At 49.7% G+C, this 23884-nt stretch overlaps 9 protein-coding genes across 9 annotated transcripts; 6 read left to right on the forward strand and 3 right to left on the reverse strand.

Annotated features, from left to right (window-relative positions):
* Window positions 1–102: 102 nt before the first annotated feature.
* Window positions 103–3095, reverse strand: EJ05DRAFT_512042 (uncharacterized protein; the record flags this gene model as incomplete). Its single annotated transcript, XM_033748300.1, has 2 exons — window positions 103–2976; window positions 3030–3095. The coding sequence occupies 2 exons, from the start codon at window positions 3093–3095 to the stop codon at window positions 103–105; spliced, it is 2940 nt and encodes a 979-aa protein (XP_033598819.1).
* A 2979-nt stretch (window positions 3096–6074) lies between these two features.
* Window positions 6075–7850, forward strand: EJ05DRAFT_539350 (putative acid phosphatase). Its single transcript, XM_033749511.1, has 2 exons — window positions 6075–6366; window positions 6431–7850. The coding sequence occupies exons 1-2, from the start codon at window positions 6216–6218 to the stop codon at window positions 7795–7797; spliced, it is 1518 nt and encodes a 505-aa protein (XP_033598820.1). The 5' UTR covers window positions 6075–6215; the 3' UTR covers window positions 7798–7850.
* A 287-nt stretch (window positions 7851–8137) lies between these two features.
* Window positions 8138–9916, reverse strand: EJ05DRAFT_487282 (uncharacterized protein; the record flags this gene model as incomplete). Its single annotated transcript, XM_033745602.1, has 1 exon — window positions 8138–9916. One exon carries the CDS (start codon window positions 9914–9916, stop codon window positions 8138–8140), a length of 1779 nt encoding a protein of 592 aa, XP_033598821.1.
* A 1631-nt stretch (window positions 9917–11547) lies between these two features.
* EJ05DRAFT_501876 (putative C6 transcription factor) lies at window positions 11548–13906 on the forward strand (the record flags this gene model as incomplete). Its single annotated transcript, XM_033747169.1, has 4 exons — window positions 11548–11999; window positions 12050–12077; window positions 12128–12625; window positions 12677–13906. 4 exons carry the CDS (start codon window positions 11548–11550, stop codon window positions 13904–13906), a joined length of 2208 nt encoding a protein of 735 aa, XP_033598822.1.
* Window positions 13907–14464: 558 nt separating this feature from the next.
* On the forward strand, window positions 14465–14875 carry EJ05DRAFT_501877 (uncharacterized protein; the record flags this gene model as incomplete). Its single annotated transcript, XM_033747170.1, has 1 exon — window positions 14465–14875. One exon carries the CDS (start codon window positions 14465–14467, stop codon window positions 14873–14875), a length of 411 nt encoding a protein of 136 aa, XP_033598823.1.
* Window positions 14876–15567: 692 nt separating this feature from the next.
* On the forward strand, window positions 15568–16897 carry EJ05DRAFT_63678 (uncharacterized protein). Its single transcript, XM_033749826.1, has 2 exons — window positions 15568–15750; window positions 15804–16897. The coding sequence occupies exon 2, from the start codon at window positions 15876–15878 to the stop codon at window positions 16596–16598; it is 723 nt and encodes a 240-aa protein (XP_033598824.1). The 5' UTR covers window positions 15568–15750; window positions 15804–15875; the 3' UTR covers window positions 16599–16897.
* Window positions 16898–17845: 948 nt separating this feature from the next.
* On the forward strand, window positions 17846–19305 carry EJ05DRAFT_477541 (alpha/beta-hydrolase). Its single transcript, XM_033744269.1, has one exon. The coding sequence runs from the start codon at window positions 18051–18053 to the stop codon at window positions 19119–19121; it is 1071 nt and encodes a 356-aa protein (XP_033598825.1). The 5' UTR covers window positions 17846–18050; the 3' UTR covers window positions 19122–19305.
* On the reverse strand, window positions 19210–20538 carry EJ05DRAFT_63661 (uncharacterized protein). The gene has a single exon (XM_033749825.1). It carries the CDS (start codon window positions 20360–20362, stop codon window positions 19298–19300), a length of 1065 nt encoding a protein of 354 aa, XP_033598826.1. The 5' UTR covers window positions 20363–20538; the 3' UTR covers window positions 19210–19297.
* Window positions 20539–21692: 1154 nt separating this feature from the next.
* Window positions 21693–23322, forward strand: EJ05DRAFT_477542 (FAD/NAD(P)-binding domain-containing protein). The gene has a single exon (XM_033744270.1). It carries the CDS (start codon window positions 21913–21915, stop codon window positions 23155–23157), a length of 1245 nt encoding a protein of 414 aa, XP_033598827.1. The 5' UTR covers window positions 21693–21912; the 3' UTR covers window positions 23158–23322.
* Window positions 23323–23884: the final 562 nt, after the last annotated feature.

Consider the following 23884-nt stretch of genomic DNA (forward strand, 5'->3'; position numbering starts at 1 on the left):
GTATACAACAACGCCTCTCATGCTGCTCATATTCATAATGTTTCTGTTTCGGCAATGCTGGAGCTTCAAGCGCGTCATTACCACGACGGGATTGTAGGGAAGTCATACTCCTACCATCGACCTCAGTCCCTCGATCGTCCCTTGACGCCTCAACCCGCGAATACCTTTCCCAGCCCCAAAGACACTAAACATACCCTTCTTCATGTCCGGACTCGGCGGCCCATTCTCAAACTCGAACGGCAGAGCCTCACGCCGCGAGTCTTCGCTTGACTCACTAGCCCGCGGCAAAGGAGGTACAGTCATCTGGTCGTTGCGGGGCGTCAGCTCGTTCTCGGAACTGCCACTTAATAGAGGAATTGTGGTTGTGACCGTCGAGATGGTCGTTTGCACGAAGATACCACTGCCGAGATCCATTTGACTAGGCAGAGAGGGTGCGCAGGGACCAGCGCGTACTTCGTATGCCGGCTTACGCACGACGGCTGCAGTGTCAAGTGCAGGTTTCGACGCGGTCCTTGAGTGCTGAGAGGAGGGGAGAGAGTTTTGGGATGAGGGGCGTGAGTCCGATACGTCTGAAGAGAGGGGATGGCGGGTGGACTGCACTGAATATGATGAGTAGTTCGATAGCTGGGGCGATGGGAGAGGCCCTGTCTGGGATGCGAAGGCTTGGTAGGCTGCAAGCTGTGCTGCGCGACGATCATTTCTACGAAGGGGAACTGCAGGGGGGGTTGCATCATCGTCGTTATCAAGGTCGTCGAACTCGTCCGGCTCGTCAGTTGGGATGGGCTGTGGCTTGTGAATCGGTGAAGAGAGGTCGAGCTTCTTCATGCGTGATAGGGCGGCCTGGATCTTCGCAGAACCCCGAAGGATAGAAGGAGTTGATATTACAACTTCTTTCTCTTCTGAAGTCTGAAGCGAGGAGTAGTCGCAGGTATGGTTGGATGATGATGAAGAAAGTAGCGCTTTTGGTGTGGCTTCCTGAGGCGAAGTTTCTTGTGACCTGATGCGACGGTCATCAGGACTACTTGTGCTATGACAGCGTATAGACACTAAAGAGCTCGCAGGTGATGCTGCAACAAACTCGTCGGAGAACGTTGGGGAAGATGCGTATGAAGACTTGCACGATGAGTTAGAAGCAGAAGATCGGATATCGACGATATCGTGCTCTTCAAGACTTCCAAGTGTGTCAAAAGTCGGCGTATATACTGTGCTATCCTGCTGTTTCGAGCCCGAGGGGTCTAATCGCACAGCAGAGGATGCCACTTCGTCGGAGATTTTTGCAGAAGCGCGAGGAGTTGATTCATCCAAGGGAGGCAGTATTGACTGTGCAGTTATGTCATCGCGCAGAGAAATGGACAAGAGACGTCTTCGTTCTAAAATTGCGGGATTGTTTTGGGATCTGTCTGCAGGAGTAGCCTTGGCCAACAATTCGTCCGATACAGTTGGAGTCAAAGTAGTATTAGACGTAGACATTCCGGGCCTACTTCCCTCACCGCTATCGGAGTCACTCATGCCAGCGTTCGATCTTATGGGCGGCAATACGTCATCAGACGATGGTGTGTTCATCGTGCCCTTCGACGACGACTTTGAGTTCCAGTTATTTTCCATGATAGATAGCGGTGATAACGGGCTTGATGGCAAAGATTGCCTGCTTCCCAATTGCCATGAAGGAGTCGGACACACTAAACAGCAAAGAGAATAGCCGACACCTTTGGTGTTGCGGACCTCAGGCGGCGCCCGAATAGCATGAATGAGCATCTGCAGTATGCCATAAGTAAGGAGCCACCGAACCTTACGAGCGTCGGCGGATGAAATACGCTCCTCGCTACGCTCACAGCACTCCTTTTCAAAGTACATGTACTCGCGTACGAATGCATTGGAGGTAGCCTCGCGATTTATTGAATTAGTCGCTGCTATCAGAGCCCGCAACTGTGCGGCTCGCTCTTCGGCTTTGTTCTTCCTACTACCAAGTCCTATTAAATTACGACGTCCGCCCAATGATGATTCTCGCGGAATTTCTGGTAACAACGGTAGCGGGTGCGGAAGGGGCTCGTATCGATTGCGAGAATTGAAAGCCTGAACGTTTTCCAAGACACAAACGCCTCCATTGCTTGGGTGCAGCAATGCTTGAGACTCAGTTGATTCAGTGTCTACCAGGTAGTCGTATAGGTTCCGGAAGTCGAAGTACATAGATGTGTAGAGTTCCTTGTTGAAAGCTTGCAGACTCACGGGGGGCCAGTATCCATACCTCCGCACGTAATAAGCGTGGAGGAAAGACCGAAACCGGTCTAGATGGTCTCGGGCCGCTGTAGATAGGCCCAAGTTGTAGGGTGATATGTCTTCTTCTAGGAAGGATCCCATGGCTTCTTCGACGCGCTCGAGATGCACCTTGACCTCGAGGGAGGTTTTCATGATTTGAGACTTGGTGGCTTGACTGACTAGAGCAAACTCCTCGCTGAGATCCAATTCTTCGTTCATACCAACGCAGTGTGCGAATGCATCGATCCACATGTCTTGGATCTGGAACTCTTCCGAGTAGTAGAGTATAGCCAGCGCGTGATCGGGGCAATGAGCAAAGCTCATATATCCCATAGTTCGAGCATAACCCCTCAGTTCATCAAAGATGTCAACATCAGCATCACGATAGAGTGCTAGTCGAGCTTGAAGATCGGCAAGGGACTTTCCAAGATTGGTGCCAACCAAGGGTCTGCCGAACAAAAAAGCAAAGAAGTTTCGAGTCGTAATATGATATTGGAAAGCGCTTTTTCGCGAGTAATGGCTAGGGGCTGGGAGATAGAGAGACCACTGCTGAATAGTGCCGTCTTCGGACGGCTCTGCGACAACTTGCTCATTTAGAGGGGTACATCGTGCAAGATCGAGGGCTGCTCTGGGAATGCGTATGGCAGGGCCTCTTTTGGACTGTCCTTGGGCGTACAAATGAACAAAGCAGTTGCCTTGAGAATGCCACAGTTCCTTGTCCTGCGTGGTTGTGAACAAAGGCGGTGTAGAGAGATTATTGATCGGGAACTCACCTTTCTAAGGCCATCCCACGTAACAGTACTGCGCGAACGGCCGTCGTATCGTTTCACCGTCGGCATGATTGTAGGATTTCTGGCAGTCAAGATGTGTGGGGGAGGACACATTAAGACTGGCATCACAGCCCGTTTGCGAGTGTCGGAATGCATGTCAATACGTCGGGTTCCTGGTGGAGCCGTTACCCAACGGCACGCATCAGATGTGTGCGAAACAGTCTGTCCTGAAGCTCGTGCACTTGCAAGGGACGCAAGGGACGCAAGGGACACAAAGGGAGCTGTTAGCGGCATTCCGGGATTAACAGTATTATGGATGGATCCTTGTATAATATGTTGGAGAAGCCCGGGAACGGATGTTCTACGATCGTCGAGTAAACTCCCACTTTGAGGGTTAGCTCTGAACGAAAATAGTCTTTGCGGTGAGATTATTGTCGAGCCGAGGATCACAGCCAACAATGATGGCGACAATGAGCCTTTCAATACAGGCGTGTTATTATGCCCCGGCTGGACTTGAACTTAGATACTACTGTTGGAGTCGAGACTTTGTTGGTCTTTCTCTCGGAGGTTCTTCCGCTGCGGCGAATCAGTTTTGTTGTACAGAGATGGAACCGTGGTAGCAAAGCATGATTACGCCCTCGAAATTGCGGAGAGACTTGGTTGTGTCAGGCAGCTGCTCATTGCAGAAGTGGAGCGTTGAAGCGGGTCGATGCGGCGTGAGACAGCGGGATGTAAGTGTAGATGTCTGCTAGAATCGTGTCTTGTTTCTTCCTTGCGCAATCGCAAAAGGAGGCATGAAGTTTTTAAGAACCGAACAATTACGCCTCTGATATCGAGCGCTCCTCCCTGGTTGCTTGCCCCCTGGCGGAAGGCTACATTAGGGAATGTGAGGGGAGTAAAGGGGAGCAGAGGACAGTCTGTGGGCCGAGCCACGAGCAATGCAGACTAGAGGCTGTGGCGCACTCAATGGCTGCCGCTTGTTGGCTTGATGGCGAGACGAAGAAGCAGTGGATTGGCCGAGAGGTGTAAATCTGGCTACCTTAAGTTAGGAACAAACGCGTGAGGTCTCACCATCACTGGCATAACCATTGCAAGGGGTGTGGGCGCGCACGCAGAATCTGGAACCATTTGTGGACCTTACCGACGGACAAGGCTTGAGCAGCCGTCAAGCTGAGGAAACCCGAGGGCCAGAACTCAAGAGCTCTCATCTCGACGGCACTTTTGGTCACCCAAGACAGGACTCCAACTCGTCAGCCTGAGAGTATGCAACCTTTATCACAACGCCATCTATCAGATGTCTTGAGCCAACAGTATCAGTACGGCGTTGACAAGCGATGTGTGAGCTTGGGAGGCCACCCTTGCGACAGCAACAAAGGAACGAAGACGTGCCGATGACGATGAATCAAGGGATGGAATGCGAACTGGGAATTACTCCGAGATGTTGGACCTGGGAAGCCGGTCCTGATGCAACAACATATATCGACCTGAGTAGGTATTAGGACGCGGTGGCGGGCGCGGCAGTGAAATCCTTCCAGACAGTGTCCGGCACTGCCTGCGCATCTGCGGACCACGATGTTCCTGGTGTTTGTTCTGGAAGTATACCGTTACAGTTGGAGTTGGCATCATGACACGACTCAGCAGTGGGCATCATTGCATCAATAATGAAGGGTCCGTGACGCAGTGACAGTAGCAGTGATTCAGTGACAGTGACAGACGATGAACTGACCTCTGTGATTATTGACAGTGTGCGTTCTAGGCTGCATCGGTGCATCCTGCCATCCGATCAGTCAGCCGCATCTGCCCACTCTCACCGCCCGCTCACTAGAGACACAACATTCTACAGGTAATTATTAATCAATTAATTAATTAGCCTTCACATCTCAATACCACTCCTGAGTCCTGACGCCGCAATGCTGCATCTGCAATTTTTCACTCATCTGTCCAGGGCTATCTATTCTTAGCCCTTGGCCCAGGCATGTGCCTTACCGTGCATTGACGGTATGTGCGCCGGTATTCCTACGCTTGGTGTCTTATCTATCCATCCTGTCGTCAGCATAGCCAACTCCATTGTGTCTCATCTTTAGAATCAATCATTGTTGTCGAGGTCTATTGCAGCGCCGAGAAAGCTGCTCCGCTATGCATGGAAGTCCAAGCTATCAAGCGTACCATACCACACCATGCGAAACATACAATCAGATAATGTCAGAAATGCCTCATGCGACCTGACCTTCTCACGTCAACCGAGACACATTATTGGTGTTTTTACCTCGCAGCCCTCTTGCCATCAGTGGACATCATTGAGCATCGCATTTCAGTACTTGTCTAATATCTCCTTTATCCTTCTGATTCTCTACTTGGAAGAGTGACTACTTCGTGAGAGACAGTCGCGCAGTCATCGTAGGGTGTAAATCTCGGCGACTATAGCCAGACTGGTCATGGAACTCCGCCATGCGCTGTATCTATCAGGCAATCCTTTTGTGATATATATATATATATACCTTGTCGGATCCCATATACTTCAGGTGTATTAAATGGCGCAAGACTCTTGTCATTACCTTGCATCGATATCAGTATTCGAACCTATCCACTTATGGAACAAAGGACACAACGCGACCATTATCAATTCGCGAGGTCAAGGTCGCAGGCGACAAACTTGGAAGCCAATAACCACAACATTACTAACATGTCCAAACAGATCGGCTGAGGCTCAGGAGCAAACTTCATCCTCGGCTATGCGACCGAATGCTATTGTACTTAGTGGTGTGTCACGTACCAAAGTCCCCCAACGAACTCTATACAAGATCTGCCACTTCCTCTGGTGCATTCTTGAATGCTTGTCGCAGCATGACAAAAGTTGAAAGTCCCATTGGTTCCCTCGCCAGACTACGTCACGTAGCGGGGCAATCGACTGGACCTAATTCGAAAGAGCTTGTTCTTCGAACGACCTATTTCCTCTTGCCAACCTATAGATCTGCCCACGAGACAAATAGTATAGCTTCCACATGCTTTCGGCTTACTTAGTATACGTCATAAGCGTTAGGGACCAATGTACCAACTAGTCTGATGCGCTGAGAGAAGTTGCACTTCCCGAGGCGCTTCGTATGGAGTATGGCACGATGTAGAGCTTAAAGATTGGGTCAAGTCACCCTTTCTAGACCAAGCCTTCATAAGATTAACAAATTTTTACAAATGGTCATGGACCACTATAGGAATAGGAATATCGTGCTGACTTGGGCACTTCTTGCGGCTGCTGTATCAGCAATCGGGGCTAGCTACCCAACAAGACCACAGGACTTAACTACTCCTGTACAACAACGGATTGCAATCAGTGCACCACATGGTGAGCGGGATTCAGCCTTATGTTTCCTGGCTATCCTCCCCAGCAGATATGCTGACTTCCACAGCCGTATCGATTGGCTGGAACACATATCAGAAACTTGACAGGCCATGTGTCAATTATGGTACTACTGCTACCAATCTCACCAAACAGACCTGCTCCAGCAACTCCATAACATATCCCACGTCTAGAACATATTCCAATGCTGTGACACTGACCGACCTTTCGGCGGCGACGACTTACTACTATAAGATCGTGTCCACCAACTCCACCGTGGACCACTTCTTCAGCCCCCGGGTCGCCGGTGACTGTTCCTCTTTCACCATGAACACTATCATCGATCTTGGCGTCTACGGTGTTGATGGATACACCATCGACATGGACGAAACCAAACGCGATATCATCCCGAACATCCAACCCTCCCTCAACCACACAACCATCGGCCGTCTCGCTACCACCATTAACGACTATGAAGTCATCCTCCACCCCGGCGACTTCGCCTACGCCGACGACTGGTACCTCAAGCCCAAAAACATTTTCGACGGTCAAAATGCCTATGAGGCCATAATCGAGCAATTCTACGACCAACTGGCTCCGATTGCGGCCCGCAAGCCGTACATGGCAAGCCCAGGCAACCATGAGGCCGCATGTCAGGAACTCCCGCACACGACTGAGCTCTGCCCCGAAGGCCAGAAGAACTTCACCGATTTCATGAATCGCTTCGGTGCTACCATGCCCTTTGCGTTCTCCTCCACCTCGAGCGACGAGACCGCGCGAGTTGACGCGAACATAGCCAAACAACTCTCTAATCCCCCGTTTTGGTATTCCTTCGAGTATGGCATGGTGCACGTCACAATGCTCGACACAGAAACAGATTTCCCGAGCGCACCGGACGGGCCGGGTGGTAGCGCCGGCCTGAACGGTGGACCCTTCGGAGCACCGAATCAGCAGCTGGATTTCCTGGCGGCAGATCTGGCGAGCGTGGATCGCGGTGTGACACCGTGGGTTGTGGTTGCGGGGCATCGGCCATGGTACTCGACAGGCGATACTGGGTCTCGATGTGCGCCATGCCAGGCTGCCTTCGAGCCACTGCTTTACAAGTACGGCGTTGATATAGCGGTTTTCGGCCACGTGCATAATTCACAACGTTTTCTGCCGTTGTATAATGGAACGGTGGATCCGAAGGGGATGAGTAATCCAGTGGCGCCGATGTATATTGTAAGTGGTGGCACGGGGAATATAGAGGGCTTGAGCAAGGTGGGGAGTAATTACACGGGGAATGTGTTTGCGTATGCGGAAGATTTCAGCTACGGTCAATTGGAGTTTGTGGATAGAGAGAGGTTGAAAGTGAGATTTCTGAGGAGTGAGACGGGGGAGGTATTGGATGAGAGTCTGCTCGTCAAGGATCATACAGAAAGATTTATACGGCACTAGGTGGCACTGGTAGAGGATGTATGCTGCAATTGAATTGGAATTCTCATGTGCTTAAATCTCATATAGTCATCGATCCAATTTGATCAAGAATCTATGGTCTCAGCACTCTCTGTCACGCTTTGATTAAGGTTCGTAGTCTCATTTGGGAATGGCATTGAGTTGAGCTTAAACACTGTGAACATATAATCCGAAATTTACTCCAGTCTTGTACTATCGCTTGCATGCAAAATATGATTTTGGATCGAGCGGCCAGTTATAATATAACGTCGTTCCTCAACGTAACATGGACATTATTAGATTGACCAAGGTAAGATCAAATAGGGATTATGTAAGGGGCTCTCTACTTCTGCCCTGTATTCTGTCTTTTGGGTGGAGGTAAGTCCAGACTGCTGTCAGACTCGGGTGATGTAGACTTGTTGTTGTTGCCTGAGAATTCAATCTCGAGAAACCTCTCCCATTCCTTTTGATGCTCTGAGTGACACTCGCATACTTCATTCTCATTGTTCAGAAGGTCGTCCGCTCGAGGGAATTCCTGTTTGACCAAGAACCTTTCCAGCAGATCTTGCAAATTCTGACAATCCTGATGCTCAGGAGGCACTAGTTCAACTCCGTCACTCTGGAGTTTAAGTTGTCCCCACTTTGGTTCGCTGTACCCATAAAGGAAAAGAATGAAGGTATCCGTAATATATATTGGACTGATCCCGCCTGGGACGTGATCATTCTTTTGGAGACCAAACCTTTTCCCGAACTCTTTGTAAGTAAGCCAAAGACAACGATTTCCATGTATGTCCACCGCCGCATTGATCATGCGGTCTTCTGGAACAACTGGGGATGACGGGCGGTATCTCATACTGAGGGTAGCCGAGCTAGGTTCAGCCGGAGAGCCTTCAAGGAGAGGAGTCCTTACTCCCTCGTACCAACGTTCATCGAAATGAGGCGCCTCGATTATGTGCTCGTGCCTTGACTCCTTGTAATGGTTTTCAAGCATGCTCACAGACGAATTACCCACAGAAATCCACCAAGCCCTGATGTCTTTCCGTAGTTCTGCGCGATTTTCCGGTTTCCCGAGGAAGTTCGATAGACGGGGATCACGTCCTGATCGAGAATCTTTCGGACGACTGACGGACCTTGTACTGCTCCCGACCTTCTCTTTCAAATAATGTGCCAACGACAAATAGACCCATCGCTTCTCGCCGACGAGAGCTAGGACTTGCCTGGTTGTGTACATAATTGACGGCTTTTCTTCGATGTCCTCTTGGACCTCCTGATATCCAAGTAAGGCCTTCATAGCCTCATATGAGAATGTAAGTCTGCGTTGATCATTTCGACGATCAGGCAGCCAATAAGTGATCGACTCGATGTCCGCTTTATCAGAATTTATCTTAGATTCGAAATTCCGCGTGAAGACAAATCTACTCTCCGCATGGTATAGGGAGTTTAACAGTCCATCATCTGTCCTTCCACCGAGCCCCCGGTCGCGGATGATGAAGCGTAATGCATCTTTGCTACTCTTGTTATCTTCGATGGAGACGAGAGCTTGCTGAGGCGTATTCAGGTCCGGACGTCGAAGACTAGTCGTAAGCCAGGCTATATGTTGGAATGCGTGGAGAGCTTCACTAGGCTTTGCTTTGAATTTGAACGACTGAGACGATCTTATGACTCCACCCTCTTCAAGTTCAGTGGTCATTATGTCCATCTTGATACTACTCTGTGGCGCAGTTACTGGTCTCTTGGGACATCCAACTGCATGCCTGAGTCGATCTTCGATAGCAATAACAGCGTTGAGACCCTTGACTTTGGTAGTAGGCCAGACTGCCTCAAAGTATTCGTTGATAGTGGAGGCGCGGGATGTCGCATGATCGCTAACCACGCAGAGGAAGGAGCCTACATCCACCATCTTGTACTTGTCATCATCACTGGTTCTATCACTGATAGATGCATTGATGGACGCTTTTAACTCGTCGAAACCGAATTGTGCAGTGATTTCTACGTCGCATTCAAGATCGTTAGCGGGATTGGGCATCACACTCAATGCCAACTTAAAGACTTCCTCAATTTTCGCCTTGGGATTGATGTCATAACTCTCACCAAATTCTGTAGTAGCTAGAGCCTGAGACATTTCTTTGAAGACATCGATCGGGTGATGGGCAAAGAATATTCAGTGGGGAGTGTCTATAGAGTGAAGAGTGTGTATAGCAGTAAGTACGCAAGACATGGACGCTTAAAGTAGCTCAACAATGTAAGTTGGGAGTGAGGCTAAACTGCGTCTTTGTTTAACATTGCGCGCTCGAAACAATACAAGGAACTGGTAGCTTTCACAAAGAGCCGGTCGAACGCTACAGGAAACAAGGCAATGAACGCCAGAGTGGGCCTTTGTTTCGAAATCAAGATTTCCCAAGAGGTTCATCAGGCCTTGCAAGAGTATTGTAACGCAAGACAGGAATACCGATACATTCAGTAAGCAGGTAATACAGGCGCTACATTTCTTGAATCTTCCCCACTGCTTTAATTTCCACGACTGTTATGCTCTTCGTTCCCATGAAGAATGCCAAATCCACGGTACTGGCGGTCAACGATGCTACCGAAAACTCCGTTGCTGAAAACCTGTAAGCACGTACTACAGTACTTATTAACTTCGCTACGACCATGCTCTGAAGAGCCATTGCTCCGGTGTTTGTAACTTCTTGAGCGCCTCAAGCAAGCAAGAACGCGTGAGCGACTATAAATCAGTTAGCCGGACAAAGGTAGCCATACCGATGTAACTTTCAATCCTGGACCAGACCGTGTGAGGACCCAGAGTTGCTGCCCGGAACTCCGATCCAATGACCAAACCGTACGGCACATGAGACCTAATCCAAGGAACGTTACTAGAGTCAGCCTTAGGCATTGTCAGAAGAGTCAGGTGTGTAGCACACAGCACTCGAGAGATTAATATCGCTGGCAAATAGTATTCGACAGCGGACGAGAACGCAATAACAAGAAATCCAAGTATCGGGAGTCCTAGGTCAGAGAGAGTAGTGTACATACATTAACCAATGACCGACAAGCCTTGTGTAAGTCAGAACCATCAACAGATGCAGTATATGACAAGAATTATACTCCCAGATACAAAGAAGACGTACAACATTGCGCTACAGGCTTGTTCAGAAGTATACGGAGCGGTGCTAACGCCGTAATTAGTGTAGATTAAACGACGAGGCATAGAGTACAATAGATATGATGGCGAGGGCGACAAGGAAGTCCACGACTCTAGGTGCAGACCGTGAGGAGTAGCGCCTAGTTATTGAAGTGCCAATATGAGAGGCACTATCGAAGAAACGAAGAAGGGACAAAAAAGTTATCACGCTAGGATTTCATTAGGATAGAGAATTTTTTTTGCGATGGTGATTCGAGGAGGATCTAACGCTTATGAGCTTTAGACATGACTCAGCACACACTTGAAATGCTTTGACTGACTGTATACTTTTATAGGTCGAGGTTTGTGACTTTAGGGAAGAATCATAAATGCGGAGGGATTTGTCCCTCGGTCGCAGAGTTGTAAGCTCCGAACCAGGAGCCCCTGTGGAGAGGTGGGAGCCTATCAAGGCTAAGAACTTGAGCTTAGCGTGCTGGATCATACACCCCTGCGTGCACTATAATGCCTATCAACTCGGACATTAGACATCCCCGAGGCGGACTCGCATGGTGATTCTTTTGTCGACATCCCGAATGTTCTTCTCTTTGTGTACAATTTTCTCTAAATTCAACAGTATGCTTTCTCCAGAAGATACGCACAGCTCATTCTCATCGCCCTCTGCGTCATCAGCTCGACCATCACCGAAACGCCAGCGGGTCCTTGCCTGCGTGCTTTGCCAGCAAAGAAAGGTCAAATGTGATCGCATTTTCCCCTGTAGCAACTGTTCGAAGGCAGGGGTACAGTGTGTTCCATCTTCACTCACACGACCTCAGCGTAAACGGAGATTTCCCGAGCGCGAGCTATTGGACCGATTACGACACTACGAAAACTTGCTTCGTCGTAATGGTATATCATTCGAGCCTATACATCCAGGTGGAGGCTCTAGCTGTCTAGAGACAGATCAGGGCTGTAGGAACGTTCCTGCCCCGTCTAATCCAACATCTGGCTCGGGCAGAGAGGGTTTAAATGGGGAGCTGGAGTCACTTTCTCGGTCTCAGAAAGACCCAGAGGTGAAGTACAATCCAAGGTACCAATAGCTGAAGTCGCGGATACCTCAATAAAGTTGACATTATACAGGAGTATGTGGCAGCTAATGGGGTCCAAGGTAACGTCGCAATTGCACCGAGCTTAAAATTGCTGACAACCTGACTTCAGAGCCAAGACGAAGGAGACACGGATGAACTAAAACCCGATTGCGAATTAACATCCATCACGGTCGGAGAGAAGGCAGTAAGATCAGTATGGGATCAACTCTATAAGGGGAACGATAACCTACTGTTCGCTCTTCCCGACCTGGGCATGGAACTATACGAACTTCATCCAGATCAAGTGCAAATCTTTAGGCTCTGGCAGATTTACCTTGACAACGTCTGTCCTCTTCTTCGAGTCACACATACTTCATCTCTTCAGGTTCGAATTATCGATGCAGTTGAAGACCTGAACAAGATTGATGCCAATTTGGAGGCATTGATGTTCAGTATATATGCCGTTGCGACCATGACCCTTACTGAGGCTGAGTGTCGTACTTCATTCGGCGAGCCGAAGAAAGAACTCCTTGCAACATATCATCGTGGTCTACAGCAGGCACTCCGAAATAGTGATTTCCTTCAATCAAAGGACCGAGACTGTTTGACCGCTATACTGTTATATCTTGTAAGTCTGTACAACACAAACTTGATGAAAATGCTCAAAGTAGCTTGGTAGATATCAATCAGATCTTATGCACATCCAAGATCAGTATCAACTATGCTTGGCATCGCGATGCGTATGGCGCAGCGTATGGGAATACACAACGAGGCCCAAAACTCGAAACAGCCTGCTATGGAGGCTGAGATGCGTAGAAGGCTCTGGTGGGCACTAGTGATATTCGATTCCAGGATTTCTGATCTTGCGGATGCGAAAACCACCTTGTTGATCCCAACGTGGGACTGCAGACTACCCCTGAACGCCAATGACTCTGATCTGCGTCCGGAGATGAAAAATGCTCCAGTTGCCCATATGCTACCCACTGAGGCGCTTTTCATCGTCGTCCGCTGCAAGATAAGTGACTATCTTCGGCATAGCCCTGAATACCTGGAGTTTGTGGATCCAGTGTTGAAGAGAATAGCCGAGGACCTACGCAACGGACCTTCACAAGTCCACCGGACTTTGGAGAGCTTGGAGAGGGAAATCGAGGAACAGTATCTTAGATACTGTAATCCAGAAAATCCTCTACATTTCGTGACGATCTGGATGAGCAGATGCTTGCTCGCAAAGAGCCGTCTGCTAGAGATATATTTGCTTGGAAACACAGGAGATTCGCTCCATCATATGGTACATTCTGATCGCGATGCCATCCTTACTCAAGCCTTAAGAATGCTTGAGTGCGACACGAAGCTTGCAGCTTCACCACTGATCAAAGGCTACACATGGCTTCTCCACCTCCACTTCCAAGCTCCTGCCTACATCATCACAATGCAGGATCTGGCACGACGGCCGACAGGAGAACACGCAGATCGAGCCTGGGCGATCATGAACGACAACTACGCCGCTCGTTTCAGCGGCTCTGAAGATAATGAGAACATGTTTTCAAAATTATTCGCTAATATCATCCTACACGCGTGGCATTTGCGGACAGCGAAACAGAGTAAATCATCTCACACAGAGATTCCGCCATCCATTGTGATGCATCTGAAGGAAAAGATGTCGCGCAGTAGCCAAGGTGGATACGAAGAATCTAGGATGAACTCTACCGGCAAACTATTGAATGGCACGAATGATCTGGCTGCATGCACCTGGGAGGGAAGACAATTGAGTACGGAAACCGAACATCTGCAGAATTTTGATTTGGAGAATCTTGGTAACTTCCACACCGAGCCTTCAGTGGGGCTCAATTTTGACCAATTGGACTGGATGTCAATGGATTGGAACGTGATGCATGGCAGTACATGGTAAATTCCCTGCCTCGAATCTTCTTTTGCAGTCTCTGCAGCTGAAGTCGTTTTCGTACGATTCCAAATGTGATTTTTTCAGCTCTATGATTGATAGATACGCCTACAATTTGTACAACCTCAACAACAGGAGTGAACCGGGGTGGTTATTACTCTGCTTTTGGCCCCATATCTAGTTTCGGTCCTCCCGCGTTGTCGTAAAGCTACCAGCAGATAAACGGAAGCCGCCAATTCGCTTTAGTTACCCAGACAGCTATAAAGCAAACATGTCATCCAACAGTTCAACAAATCCGCTCGAACCGCTAGCCAACGGGACGCGAGAATCAACTTTCTGACAAACAGACTTGTGGGTCATGGCCAAGAATCACCATTGGTAAATTCTGTAATCATAAAAAAGAGACCAACCCTGTTCTCAAGCTTGAGAGCACCTGGGGCCAGAACATTATATTACTTTCTAGACTCGCCGCCTTTCAAAGCTAGCAACCTCACTCACCTTTGTTTAGGATGCTTCTCATGCTAGAAATATCCTCTGACATGGTTTGAAAACGACACTGACCTAACAATGGCTACTGAAGCAGATTTCGAACGCATTGGCAACTACGCACGCATGTACAACAAAGACCAAGGCATCGATCGCCATTTATGCACGCGTACAACAGAGATGAAAGTGCTCGTACTGAGCATTAGTCGCACGGGAACATTGAGCATGCAATCAGCTCTTTCAACACTAGGGCTTGCCAACCCCTACCACCTCTCGTCCATGTATGACAACATCGGCGACACCACAATGTGGCTCGAAGCCTTCGACGCCCAGTTTCGCGGCATCGGAACCTTTGAGCGCGAGCAATGGGACGCACTGCTTGGCCACTGCGGCGCCGTCACAGACATGCCGGCCAACATCTTCGGACCCGAACTCGCGGCTGCTTATCCGGACGCCAAGATCATTCTCACAGAGCGCGATGTCGATAAATGAGCAGCGAGCATCGATCAGCTATTCACGTCGAGTCTGGGTCCGTTTTTCAAATTGATGGGCTGGCTGGACTATGAGCACGCGGGGCGCATTACGAAGGTTGGGTTGTCGTGCTATAGGTTTCAATTCGGTGCAGAGGATCTTGAGGGGTTAAGGAATGTTGCGCGAAGATCGTATGTTGAGCATTATGCGCTTATCCGCGCATTAATTCCCAAGGAACGAATTCTGGAGTATAAGTCAGGCAGTGGATGGGAACCTTTGTGCGAGTTTCTGGGCGATGAGGTGCCGAAGAAGCCTTTCCCGCATTTGAATGAATCTAAAAGTATTGAGCAAGCGGTCGAAACTCATGGCTCTCTCGCACTTGTCAGGGGAGCGAAAAACATCTTCTTCTGGAGCACGATCGCAGTGACACCGTTGGCAGGAATATGGTGGCTAAGATGGACAGGGATAATTGGGGACGTCAGGAGAGTAGTGCAGTGTTGGAAGTTGTCATGAGAAGGCTTCTCTGTACGGAAGATTGGGATATATCAAGAGGGGTACCTGTACTCGATAGCGCACTGCAACGTTTGATGTGACTGCCTGGTGACGATATACCGCAAGGAAGTGAGTTTGATCAGATCCCGGGGATTGGGTAGAACTGCGGGTAAACTCCAGGAAATCGCTGCCGGTGGGGCGCCGAATTCTGCACCATTGCGACTGAACAGCCATTCTGCTGCAGATTATGCCATCGTCATCAGATCCTAGGCAAACATTCATGTATCGTCTCAACACATAGACGCAAATGTCTCACATACTGAGCAAAGTTGTGACTCTCTGTGTCGATCTTTGTTGCTGTCGGGATCGGTAGTGTGGACTCCATCTCATCCTCGCGAAGTGAAGTGAATATCGCTTGTCAGTACCGTGTTGGCTTCAGCTAACTAAAACTAATTAGCCAAATCGAACAAACAAATTGACGCTGCATTTATTAGCCACTTTAGTATTTAGCGTATCGTTCAGTCACGCCATGGTAGAGCTCCCATCCATCAAGTCCGTCTTTGACACCGATGGCCTTCAAAAGAATAAAGAGGGTTGGTTCTGCATACCAGGCCATACCAATTACATTTTCCAAAAGGACCTTGTGAAGTGGGACGAGATCGTGAGACACAACGACTTGCGCCAACGACTTGAGAGGCGCCACGAAGATGTAAGCCAATCAATATTCTGTCGCTACATGATCAAATCACCGCGAGGCGACTGCGAACTACCAAACTTTGAGATATATTGTTCCACAAGCCTAGTCAACGCCCTTATAATTGTAAAACAATGTAAGAACCTAGACGAGGACGGCAACGGCTTCGCAAATAAGATCCATATGTCTCGAATCATCCACGACGCTATACACGATGCGAATGCAAATTTAGACAAGCCATGGTCTGTGGTGTGCGTCGCTTTCGAACGTGTGGAAAACCTGGAATTCCGCCGTGTCATCAAGAACGAACCCGCTGTCATAGTCCCAGGAGGCGATTGCTCGATCCTGGACGTCCAGACGTTGACGGATCAGGGGCGGGCATTTGTTGCTAGAATCATGGATGAGACTCTGGCCAAACCGATATCACGTGCGCTCAAAGATTACGCACATGAGCATGAATGGAAGAATGACGTGGTCGAGTCACTGGAGCTAAATCCAAATACGTGGTCGAATGTACGCGGTTGGGAGGCCTTTCTGGTGGTTAATTTGTCCTCCTAATCGGCATGCATTCAAAAACAGTCACCACATCGCATGGAAACACTATAGAAGCACATTTGAACGTCCGCTCATTCGAATGTTCAATCATGGAAGGAAGACGCGCTGATCTGCATTTTGCAGACGTGAACAGCAGTGTAAAGTCCGCCGAACTCGAATGGAGGCTGCTTGGTGTCACTGCTGCTGTTCTCATATGTGCCTTCCTCGGGCGCAAACATTGACTCGGCAGTGAGTATATCTTGTAAGAGCGATTGATATATCGGGGGTACTGGGCAAGATCATAGATGAAGCATTCACAGGTGTCTGTCTGTGGCCGGGGTCGAGGCTCTTTCAACATTTCCGACTGATGATCAAATCGATTGATGATAAGTAGAAACAAGGAGGCGAGCTCTAGTACATGCTTCACAGAAGGTTATGGGCCCTTCAAGCCGTAATATCTCGTGAAAATGGCGAACTCGATGAAAATTATTCGTGCTTCTTTCGATCCATTCATGATATGCTCCTGGAATTCTCCTTTTACGAAAATGGCTATGTAGTTTCTTGTTCGTAGGATTCCACAAACACCACACAAACGCGTCGATCATATACGCTGGTACTTAGTCATGGTGAGTGAACGTTCATGTCCTTCGGCCAAGGCCTTTCTGTCGACCTGGTAAGGTGAGGGTCGAAGGTATTACTTTTGGTATGTAAGGAGCTTAGGTATGGAGAAAGAAGGATTACATGCGAATGAAGGTTGAATGTTATTTCGTTCGCAGATGGATGTCTATATCGAGATAATCGCCTTGCTTCACTATTCTGACAGTCTTCCATTATTTCTAATATCAGAATATCCAGCCGATAAACGACAGGTGGCCTCATTCCGATGATTTCAATGGGTCCTGGGGCCAATTCTGACACATCCTCGCTGCAGAATGTCGTTATGCAAATAGCATGGCGTACTCAATATGATGTCAGAGGAATCGAGTTCTCGCTCTCGCTTCTTCGGACGAGTTGCACCTGTCTGTAACACAATTTGATACACGAAAAGCTACATAACGTTATGGTCTGAGAGACCATCAACAGCATGCTTCGTTATACTCGACGATGATAGGCTTCGACGACCCCAGGAGCAGAAAACAAGCAATATGTATACACGTCAAAGCCCCGTGCTAGCCGTACATCTCCGCCGTCGGAGACTTTGTTTCTGGTTAGTGACATTTCTGCTTATCAAGCTCCGCATGATGAGAACATTATAAATCTACTTCTGCACACCCAGGTACTTACCTAGGTACGTAGCATCCGGATGAAACACTACCCCGCCCCCGCATCAAAACATCAGAAGGCATAGCCGCCGATTCACGACGCCATTGTACAACCCTCTTTCATACAAGACCAATAGTTCCTCCTATATACCAAAAAAGTAAATACACACACTATATTACAACGATCCAGACATACCCTTTAACACCGCCAACAATGTCTACCAATCCAACAGAACACTCCGTCTCCTATGCGCCCGACAAACACATCTCCTACCTCGACTCGGGCCCCCGGGACGGCCCCTTAATCATCTTTTCCCACGGCTGGCCGGGCTGCGCCGAAGTATGGTCGATGCAAGCCAGCCACTTCAACCGTCTCGGTTTGCGTACCATCAGCGTCGACCAGCCAGGCTACGGCAACTCGAGCACTGGCGGCGCCCTTTCAGACTACCGCCTCGAAACCCTCGTATCAGCGCTGCACGCCGTCTATAAGGCCTCAGGCGCCGTGGCACCCGCACTGTGGATCGGCCACGACTGGGGCGCGACCATCGTGTGGAGCGTCGCGGCGCATCACCCGGACATCTGCGCCGGCGTCGCGTGTGTCGCCGTCCCGTACATGACGCTGGAGCTTGGGCTGCAGGGCTTGCGCGAGACGATTAATCGTGACCTGTACCCCGCGGATGAGCATCCCAATGGCCCGTGGGACTACCAGGCGTACTACGAGACCAACTTCGAGGACGCGACGCGGGGTTACGAGGCTGATGTCGCGGCGTTTACGAAGGCCGTGCATGTCAAGGGTAATCCGGAGGCTTTGGGGAAACCAGCGCCCACGGCGGGAGTTTCGAAGGAAGGGGGTCGGTTTGGCCCGGGGGCAATCCTGCCGGCTGAGGATGCGATTCCGATGAAAATGACTGTGTTTGATGGGAAGGAGTGGATATGGGATTTGTTGAGGGCTAAGATGCTGAAGACAGGCTATCGGTGGGGAAATGCGTATTATATGAATCATGGCGTGAATCGGGCGTATACGCTGGAGAAGAGCGTTAATGGTGGCGTATTGGAGATGCCGACGTTGTTTATCAACGCCAAGTGGGATTCGGTGTGTAGTTCTGATGCGAGCCCGAAGTTACCGGTCAAGATGAGGGAGTTCTGTAAGGGTTTGACGGAGGTTGATGTTGATGCGGGGCATCATGCGCAGTTGGAAAGATATGAGGACGTGAACAGGGCGATTGAGGGATGGCTTAGGGGCAAGCTGTCTGGGTGGTATGATGGAACGGGAGTTAAGCTGTAGATGGATTCTTCTTGAAGGGACTGAGGTCGAAGGAAGTTTTGTCATTATAGATTGGTTTCAAGAAGACTTACCGGATTAAAAGATGCCGGTGCCCATAGTCTATATAGGGATCTCGATGACCATCAAGTAAGATAACTTGGTTCGAGTATACAGGCTTGAAATCTGTTGTCTTTCTCCTACAGCCTAATATGTGCTTCCGATCTCGAAACCGAACATCGACGACAAATTTTGAAGATTGAAGCCAGATTCTCAGCCTTCGCTCTCCCTAAGCCACACTCCGTTGAAATTCCAAACTCCGCATGCCCAAGCACCCTCTTCGCGGTCTCTATCCTCTCTCTTGTCCCCTCCTCATCATGCGCATGTACCAACCCCAGAAATAAGGTGCTCTCTCTCGCCCTCATACTCAACATTCTCAACGGCTCGAAATACCCCGCATCTACACGATTTCTGGGCACAGGGATGTGGTAGTAGCTCACTCTCCTCGCGACATTCGCCGCGATGCCGTTAATCACCTCCACCAAGATGCCTGCGTCCAGTGGCTCCACACAATGAACGCCCCCGAAGTCGCCATAGCACAAATGAAATCCCAGCTCCGCATCCTCATGCACCGCATCGCCTAGCACCCTCAACTCCGCACAGATATGCTCGCGCACATCGTCATACCACGGCAGCATAACGTCCCAGCCGAAGCCGCCCGCACGTGGGGGGTTGTAAGTATGCTCCATATGTGCAATCTCCTGCGGGATGTCCCACTGGATACACAGATCGTGCGGCGGAATTGCGTGCTGAATCTTGGCGAGGTCGGTGAGTATGAGACGCATATACAGCTTCTCTGCGAGCGCCATATACGGCTCACGGACCCATGCGAGCACGGCATTGATAGGACTGGGTAGACAGACTTGAAACCGCGCGTGCGAGGGCACGATCCCTTGGGCGCGCAGAGAGCAGAATATGGGGTACGAGGTCAAGGCAGCGTCGGCATAGCCTGTGGGCTTGAGCGATTCGAAGGTGAGGACGAAGTCTGGGTCGTGGATCTGGGGGGTGTCGGGCATGAAGCGATTTGTGAGAATTTCTGGCGGGAAAACACGGCGCTGCCAGAGTGTGAAGCAACTGCGTTCGTTTGTTTCGCCGTCAGATACGCGGGAAAGTGTGGGTAAGGCTTTGCAGAAACGGGTGATTGCTTCTGAGGTGGATGTGTAGGGAGAGCTGCCGAGTAGAAGGACGGGGTGGACTTGTGTCATTGTGGTATGTGTGGGGAGTTGATACCGGTCAAATTGAGATTGAGGGAGCTATGAGAGACAGAATGAAAGCAAGAGATGTCGAATGCTGACGGAGACTAGCATTTTAGAGACATGGAAATCGGGCCTGAAGACTGGCTCAGGGTAAAGCACAGTCCTGATCAACGGCCAAGTCCCTCAAGTTTGAGTGACGTCCGTCACGCCACTGAAGTTAGCAAACCTAAAGCTCAGGGTGCCGCAGACTGTTTCGTAGCTCTGTTTATTGAGGTCTAGGGTCCTGTTCGGGAAGTAGCCAGTGGGTTCTTGGTTCTTGTGTATTCTGAGTATGCAGGCATCGTTCAATCATGTAAGAAATCAGCGGTGCAGTACTGACTCCCTTCTGGAGCCCCAATGACATGCAGTAACCTCTATACAGAGTGAAATGTAGGATGTAAGGCTGGAAGACGTTGACACTGCCGAATCGGGATGTTGGAATTTGTTTGCGCCACCCCAGACTCGCCTGTGACAAGATGGAGAAGTGGACCTCCTGCATGACTAGCGGTCGCTCCCGCTGTCAGATTCAGCCATATGACGCTTATCTCTATCTCTGCAGGAAATACGTTTTGTGTATAGAGGCGATCGGTTTGATACCAAATTCTACAATAGAGGCGCTTCCTGACTTGAGACGACCGACTTGAGGATTCCGCAGCGTCACACGGCACAGTGCGGCACAGTTTGATCGTCGGACAGGTATACAAGGATCTCCTGGGTGACGACCTCCTCTATCTCTTGTCGGTCCACTGTACATAGTAAAAGGACCGTACATTGCATCATCCTTCCACAGGGCCACATGGGAGCCCCTCCAGCAAGGAACAAGTCTGGAGACCTGGAGATAAACTCTAGAGATAAGACCCAGAGATATGACCTTAGTATATGGACAGTCCGGATCATCCCTCTTCACCTGGAGTAATCCATTGACAGTGACTGATCAAGATCATTGTATCTCGGTGGAACTTCTGGTGCTATCCAGAACACCTGATTACAACTGATAAGCCCTCGTAGAATACTTGACTAAAGATTTATTAGGATCACCGGATCGGTATAGAAGGAATGAGTCGAGTGTCCGCATCACTAATTATACTTAAGTAGAGAAGACAGCCTCTAAGAGCTCGGGAAGTAGAAAAGTCCGTCTAACTGGTACTTTCCAAATTACCTCAATTACTTGGCAGCTAATGCAGGGGCTCCAAGCCGGCAACATCTGCCAAGAGTTCTGTTTAATTCGACCCACCCCAAGCTTGGGATTCTGTAGGAAGGTCCGAATGCCCGAGGTGCCGAAGTCACCGTCCTCCGTCGCAACGCTAACAATACCACTATGGCTTGTTGTCTATCGTGAGTATTACTTCTTCTGGAATGTTGATGACGCGTAGCACATTCAACACGTCTGGCCTTCATGAAGCTGTCTCCCCCGCAGGAGGTATAAATATGGCCTTGGCTGGTTCGACAGGATGTTTCAACAGCTTAAGACGACTTGTCTACAACGTCAACAGTTCCATCACTACTTTGCAAACTTCAGTATGACTGTCCCATCTCTCAATATCCTCATCTCAGGCGGTGGAATAGCTGGTCATTGCCTTGCGTACTGGCTCTCCCGCACACGTCTCCAGACGTCCATCACCATTGTAGAACGAGCTCCTGTCCCCAGAATCACCGGCCAAGCCGTGGACATACATCAGCCGTCCATCGAGATCGTCAAGAAAATGGGCCTGCTCAACTCTGTCCGTGAATACAACACCACCGAAGAAGGCACCACTATGCTCAAACCCAACGGCAAGCCCTTCCTCCACCTGCGTCAGGCTGACGGCTTCTCCTTCACCAACGAATACGAGATCCTGCGAGCCGACCTCGCTGAACTGTTCAACGACGCTTCCAGCAAGTTCAGAAACGTGCAATGCAAATATGGCGACAGCGTGACATCCCTCACGCAGACGTCTTCTTCCGTCCATGTGACCTTTGCCAGCGGCACATCAGACACGTACGACCTCGTCGTCGCGGCCGACGGGAGCGCATCACGGCTTCGCGACATGATTCTAGACCCATCCGTCACCAAAGGCTGCTACAACTTCATCGGCCAGTACAACGCCTTTTTCAGCATTCCCTCGCGCCCCTCCGACGACAAAATGTGGCATTTCATGAACCTCCCACAAGGCCGCGCACTTATGCTCCGCCCGCATCGCAACCCGGACACTATGGGCGCCTACGTATGCGTCACAACGCCTGGGCATGGCCACAAAGACCAGCGGATGGAAGACGCAATTGCCACAGGACACGAAGCCGTGAGAGGGCTACTACATGAGTATTTTGCCGGCGCGGGATGGCAGAGCGGCAGGATTTTGGACGGCATGGATACGGCGTCAGACTTCTACATCTCGCGGTCCGCGACTGTTAAACTACCCAAATGGACCAATAACCGTGCGTGTGTGGTGGGAGATGCGGCATGGGCGACATTCGGTATTGGCACCACGCTCGCCATTGTCGGGGCGTATCATCTCGCGGGCGAACTGGGCAAGATCAAAGCGAGCAGTGAGATCCCCGGGGCACTGGAGATGTACGAGCAGAGCTTGCGGCCATTGTATAAGGCTATGGGCGAGTTGCCTCCAGGGTATCCGCAGATCCTGTTTCCGCAAACGATGTTGGGGTTGCGGGTGAGGGACTCGGCGCTATGGGCTGTGAGCAAGGGTCGAGGTTTGTTTAAGCTATTTGGAGGTGATAAGGACGATAACAAGTTCAAGTTACCGGAGTATGATTGGGTTGATGTCTGATGAACCATATGTGTTCGACGTTTTAGGAGGAGGATCTTCCCTGTGTGAACCTGATATTGAGCCCTCATTCTTTTCTTTCGTTTCCAGAGGCTCTAATACTGATACATGATGTATACATATAGATTGTTTAGAATTGGTATTACTCATCACACCCCCAATTTTTGATGACACACTCACATGAATGGTGCAACGATGGTTTGAGATGCAGTGGCGGCACAGGAAGGACTTGACCTCTCTCGACGCCGTACGTCGTGCCATGAAGCGCGTACAATCGCACTATTATTGGAATATTTAGGGGAGATATTATAAGAAGACAACTTAGTCGTCAGGGCCAGAGTGTCGCGATAATTGGACCCATTCCTGGTACGCTTTTGCCTATTGTTGCTCTTTCACGGACTGTACGACATATCTGGCATAAGGATGAATTTTCGCCTAAGCCCAATGCTGCGTCCTTTATCGTTTGGGCTCGCACAGGTCATGAACGTTCTCGAAGGCGAAAGGTAATGCCTTGGCTGGATTGTGCCGCATGCGAAGAGATTCCTCAATATCGTTATTTGGACGAGCCTGCTTCTCGACCCATGTGTCCCTCAATAGAAGCATCTGGGATACTGGAACGCTCGACCAGGATTTAAAGTGCTGACCGTATGATGCGAGATAAATGAATAATGATTAGTTGAATCTGAATACGAGAAGAGTGATATGCATGAGGATGTGATGGAAGGAGAAG

The sequence above is a fragment of the Pseudovirgaria hyperparasitica genome (genome assembly GCF_010093815.1).
Source record: "Pseudovirgaria hyperparasitica strain CBS 121739 unplaced genomic scaffold EJ05scaffold_11, whole genome shotgun sequence".
Taxonomy (NCBI): Eukaryota; Fungi; Ascomycota; class Dothideomycetes; order Acrospermales; family Acrospermaceae; genus Pseudovirgaria; species Pseudovirgaria hyperparasitica.

Coding starts and splice junctions, on each gene's coding strand:
- EJ05DRAFT_63661 (XM_033749825.1), bottom strand. CDS start 20,362: ATGACACAAGTCCACCCCGTCCTTCTACTCGGCAGCTCTCCCTACACA.
- EJ05DRAFT_477542 (XM_033744270.1), top strand. CDS start 21,913: ATGACTGTCCCATCTCTCAATATCCTCATCTCAGGCGGTGGAATAGCT.
- EJ05DRAFT_539350 (XM_033749511.1), top strand. CDS start 6,216: ATGGTCATGGACCACTATAGGAATAGGAATATCGTGCTGACTTGGGCA. Junction 6,367..6,430: donor TGCAATCAGTGCACCACATG/GTGAGCGGGATT, acceptor TGACTTCCACAG/CCGTATCGATTGGCTGGAAC.
- EJ05DRAFT_477541 (XM_033744269.1), top strand. CDS start 18,051: ATGTCTACCAATCCAACAGAACACTCCGTCTCCTATGCGCCCGACAAA.
- EJ05DRAFT_63678 (XM_033749826.1), top strand. CDS start 15,876: ATGGTAGAGCTCCCATCCATCAAGTCCGTCTTTGACACCGATGGCCTT.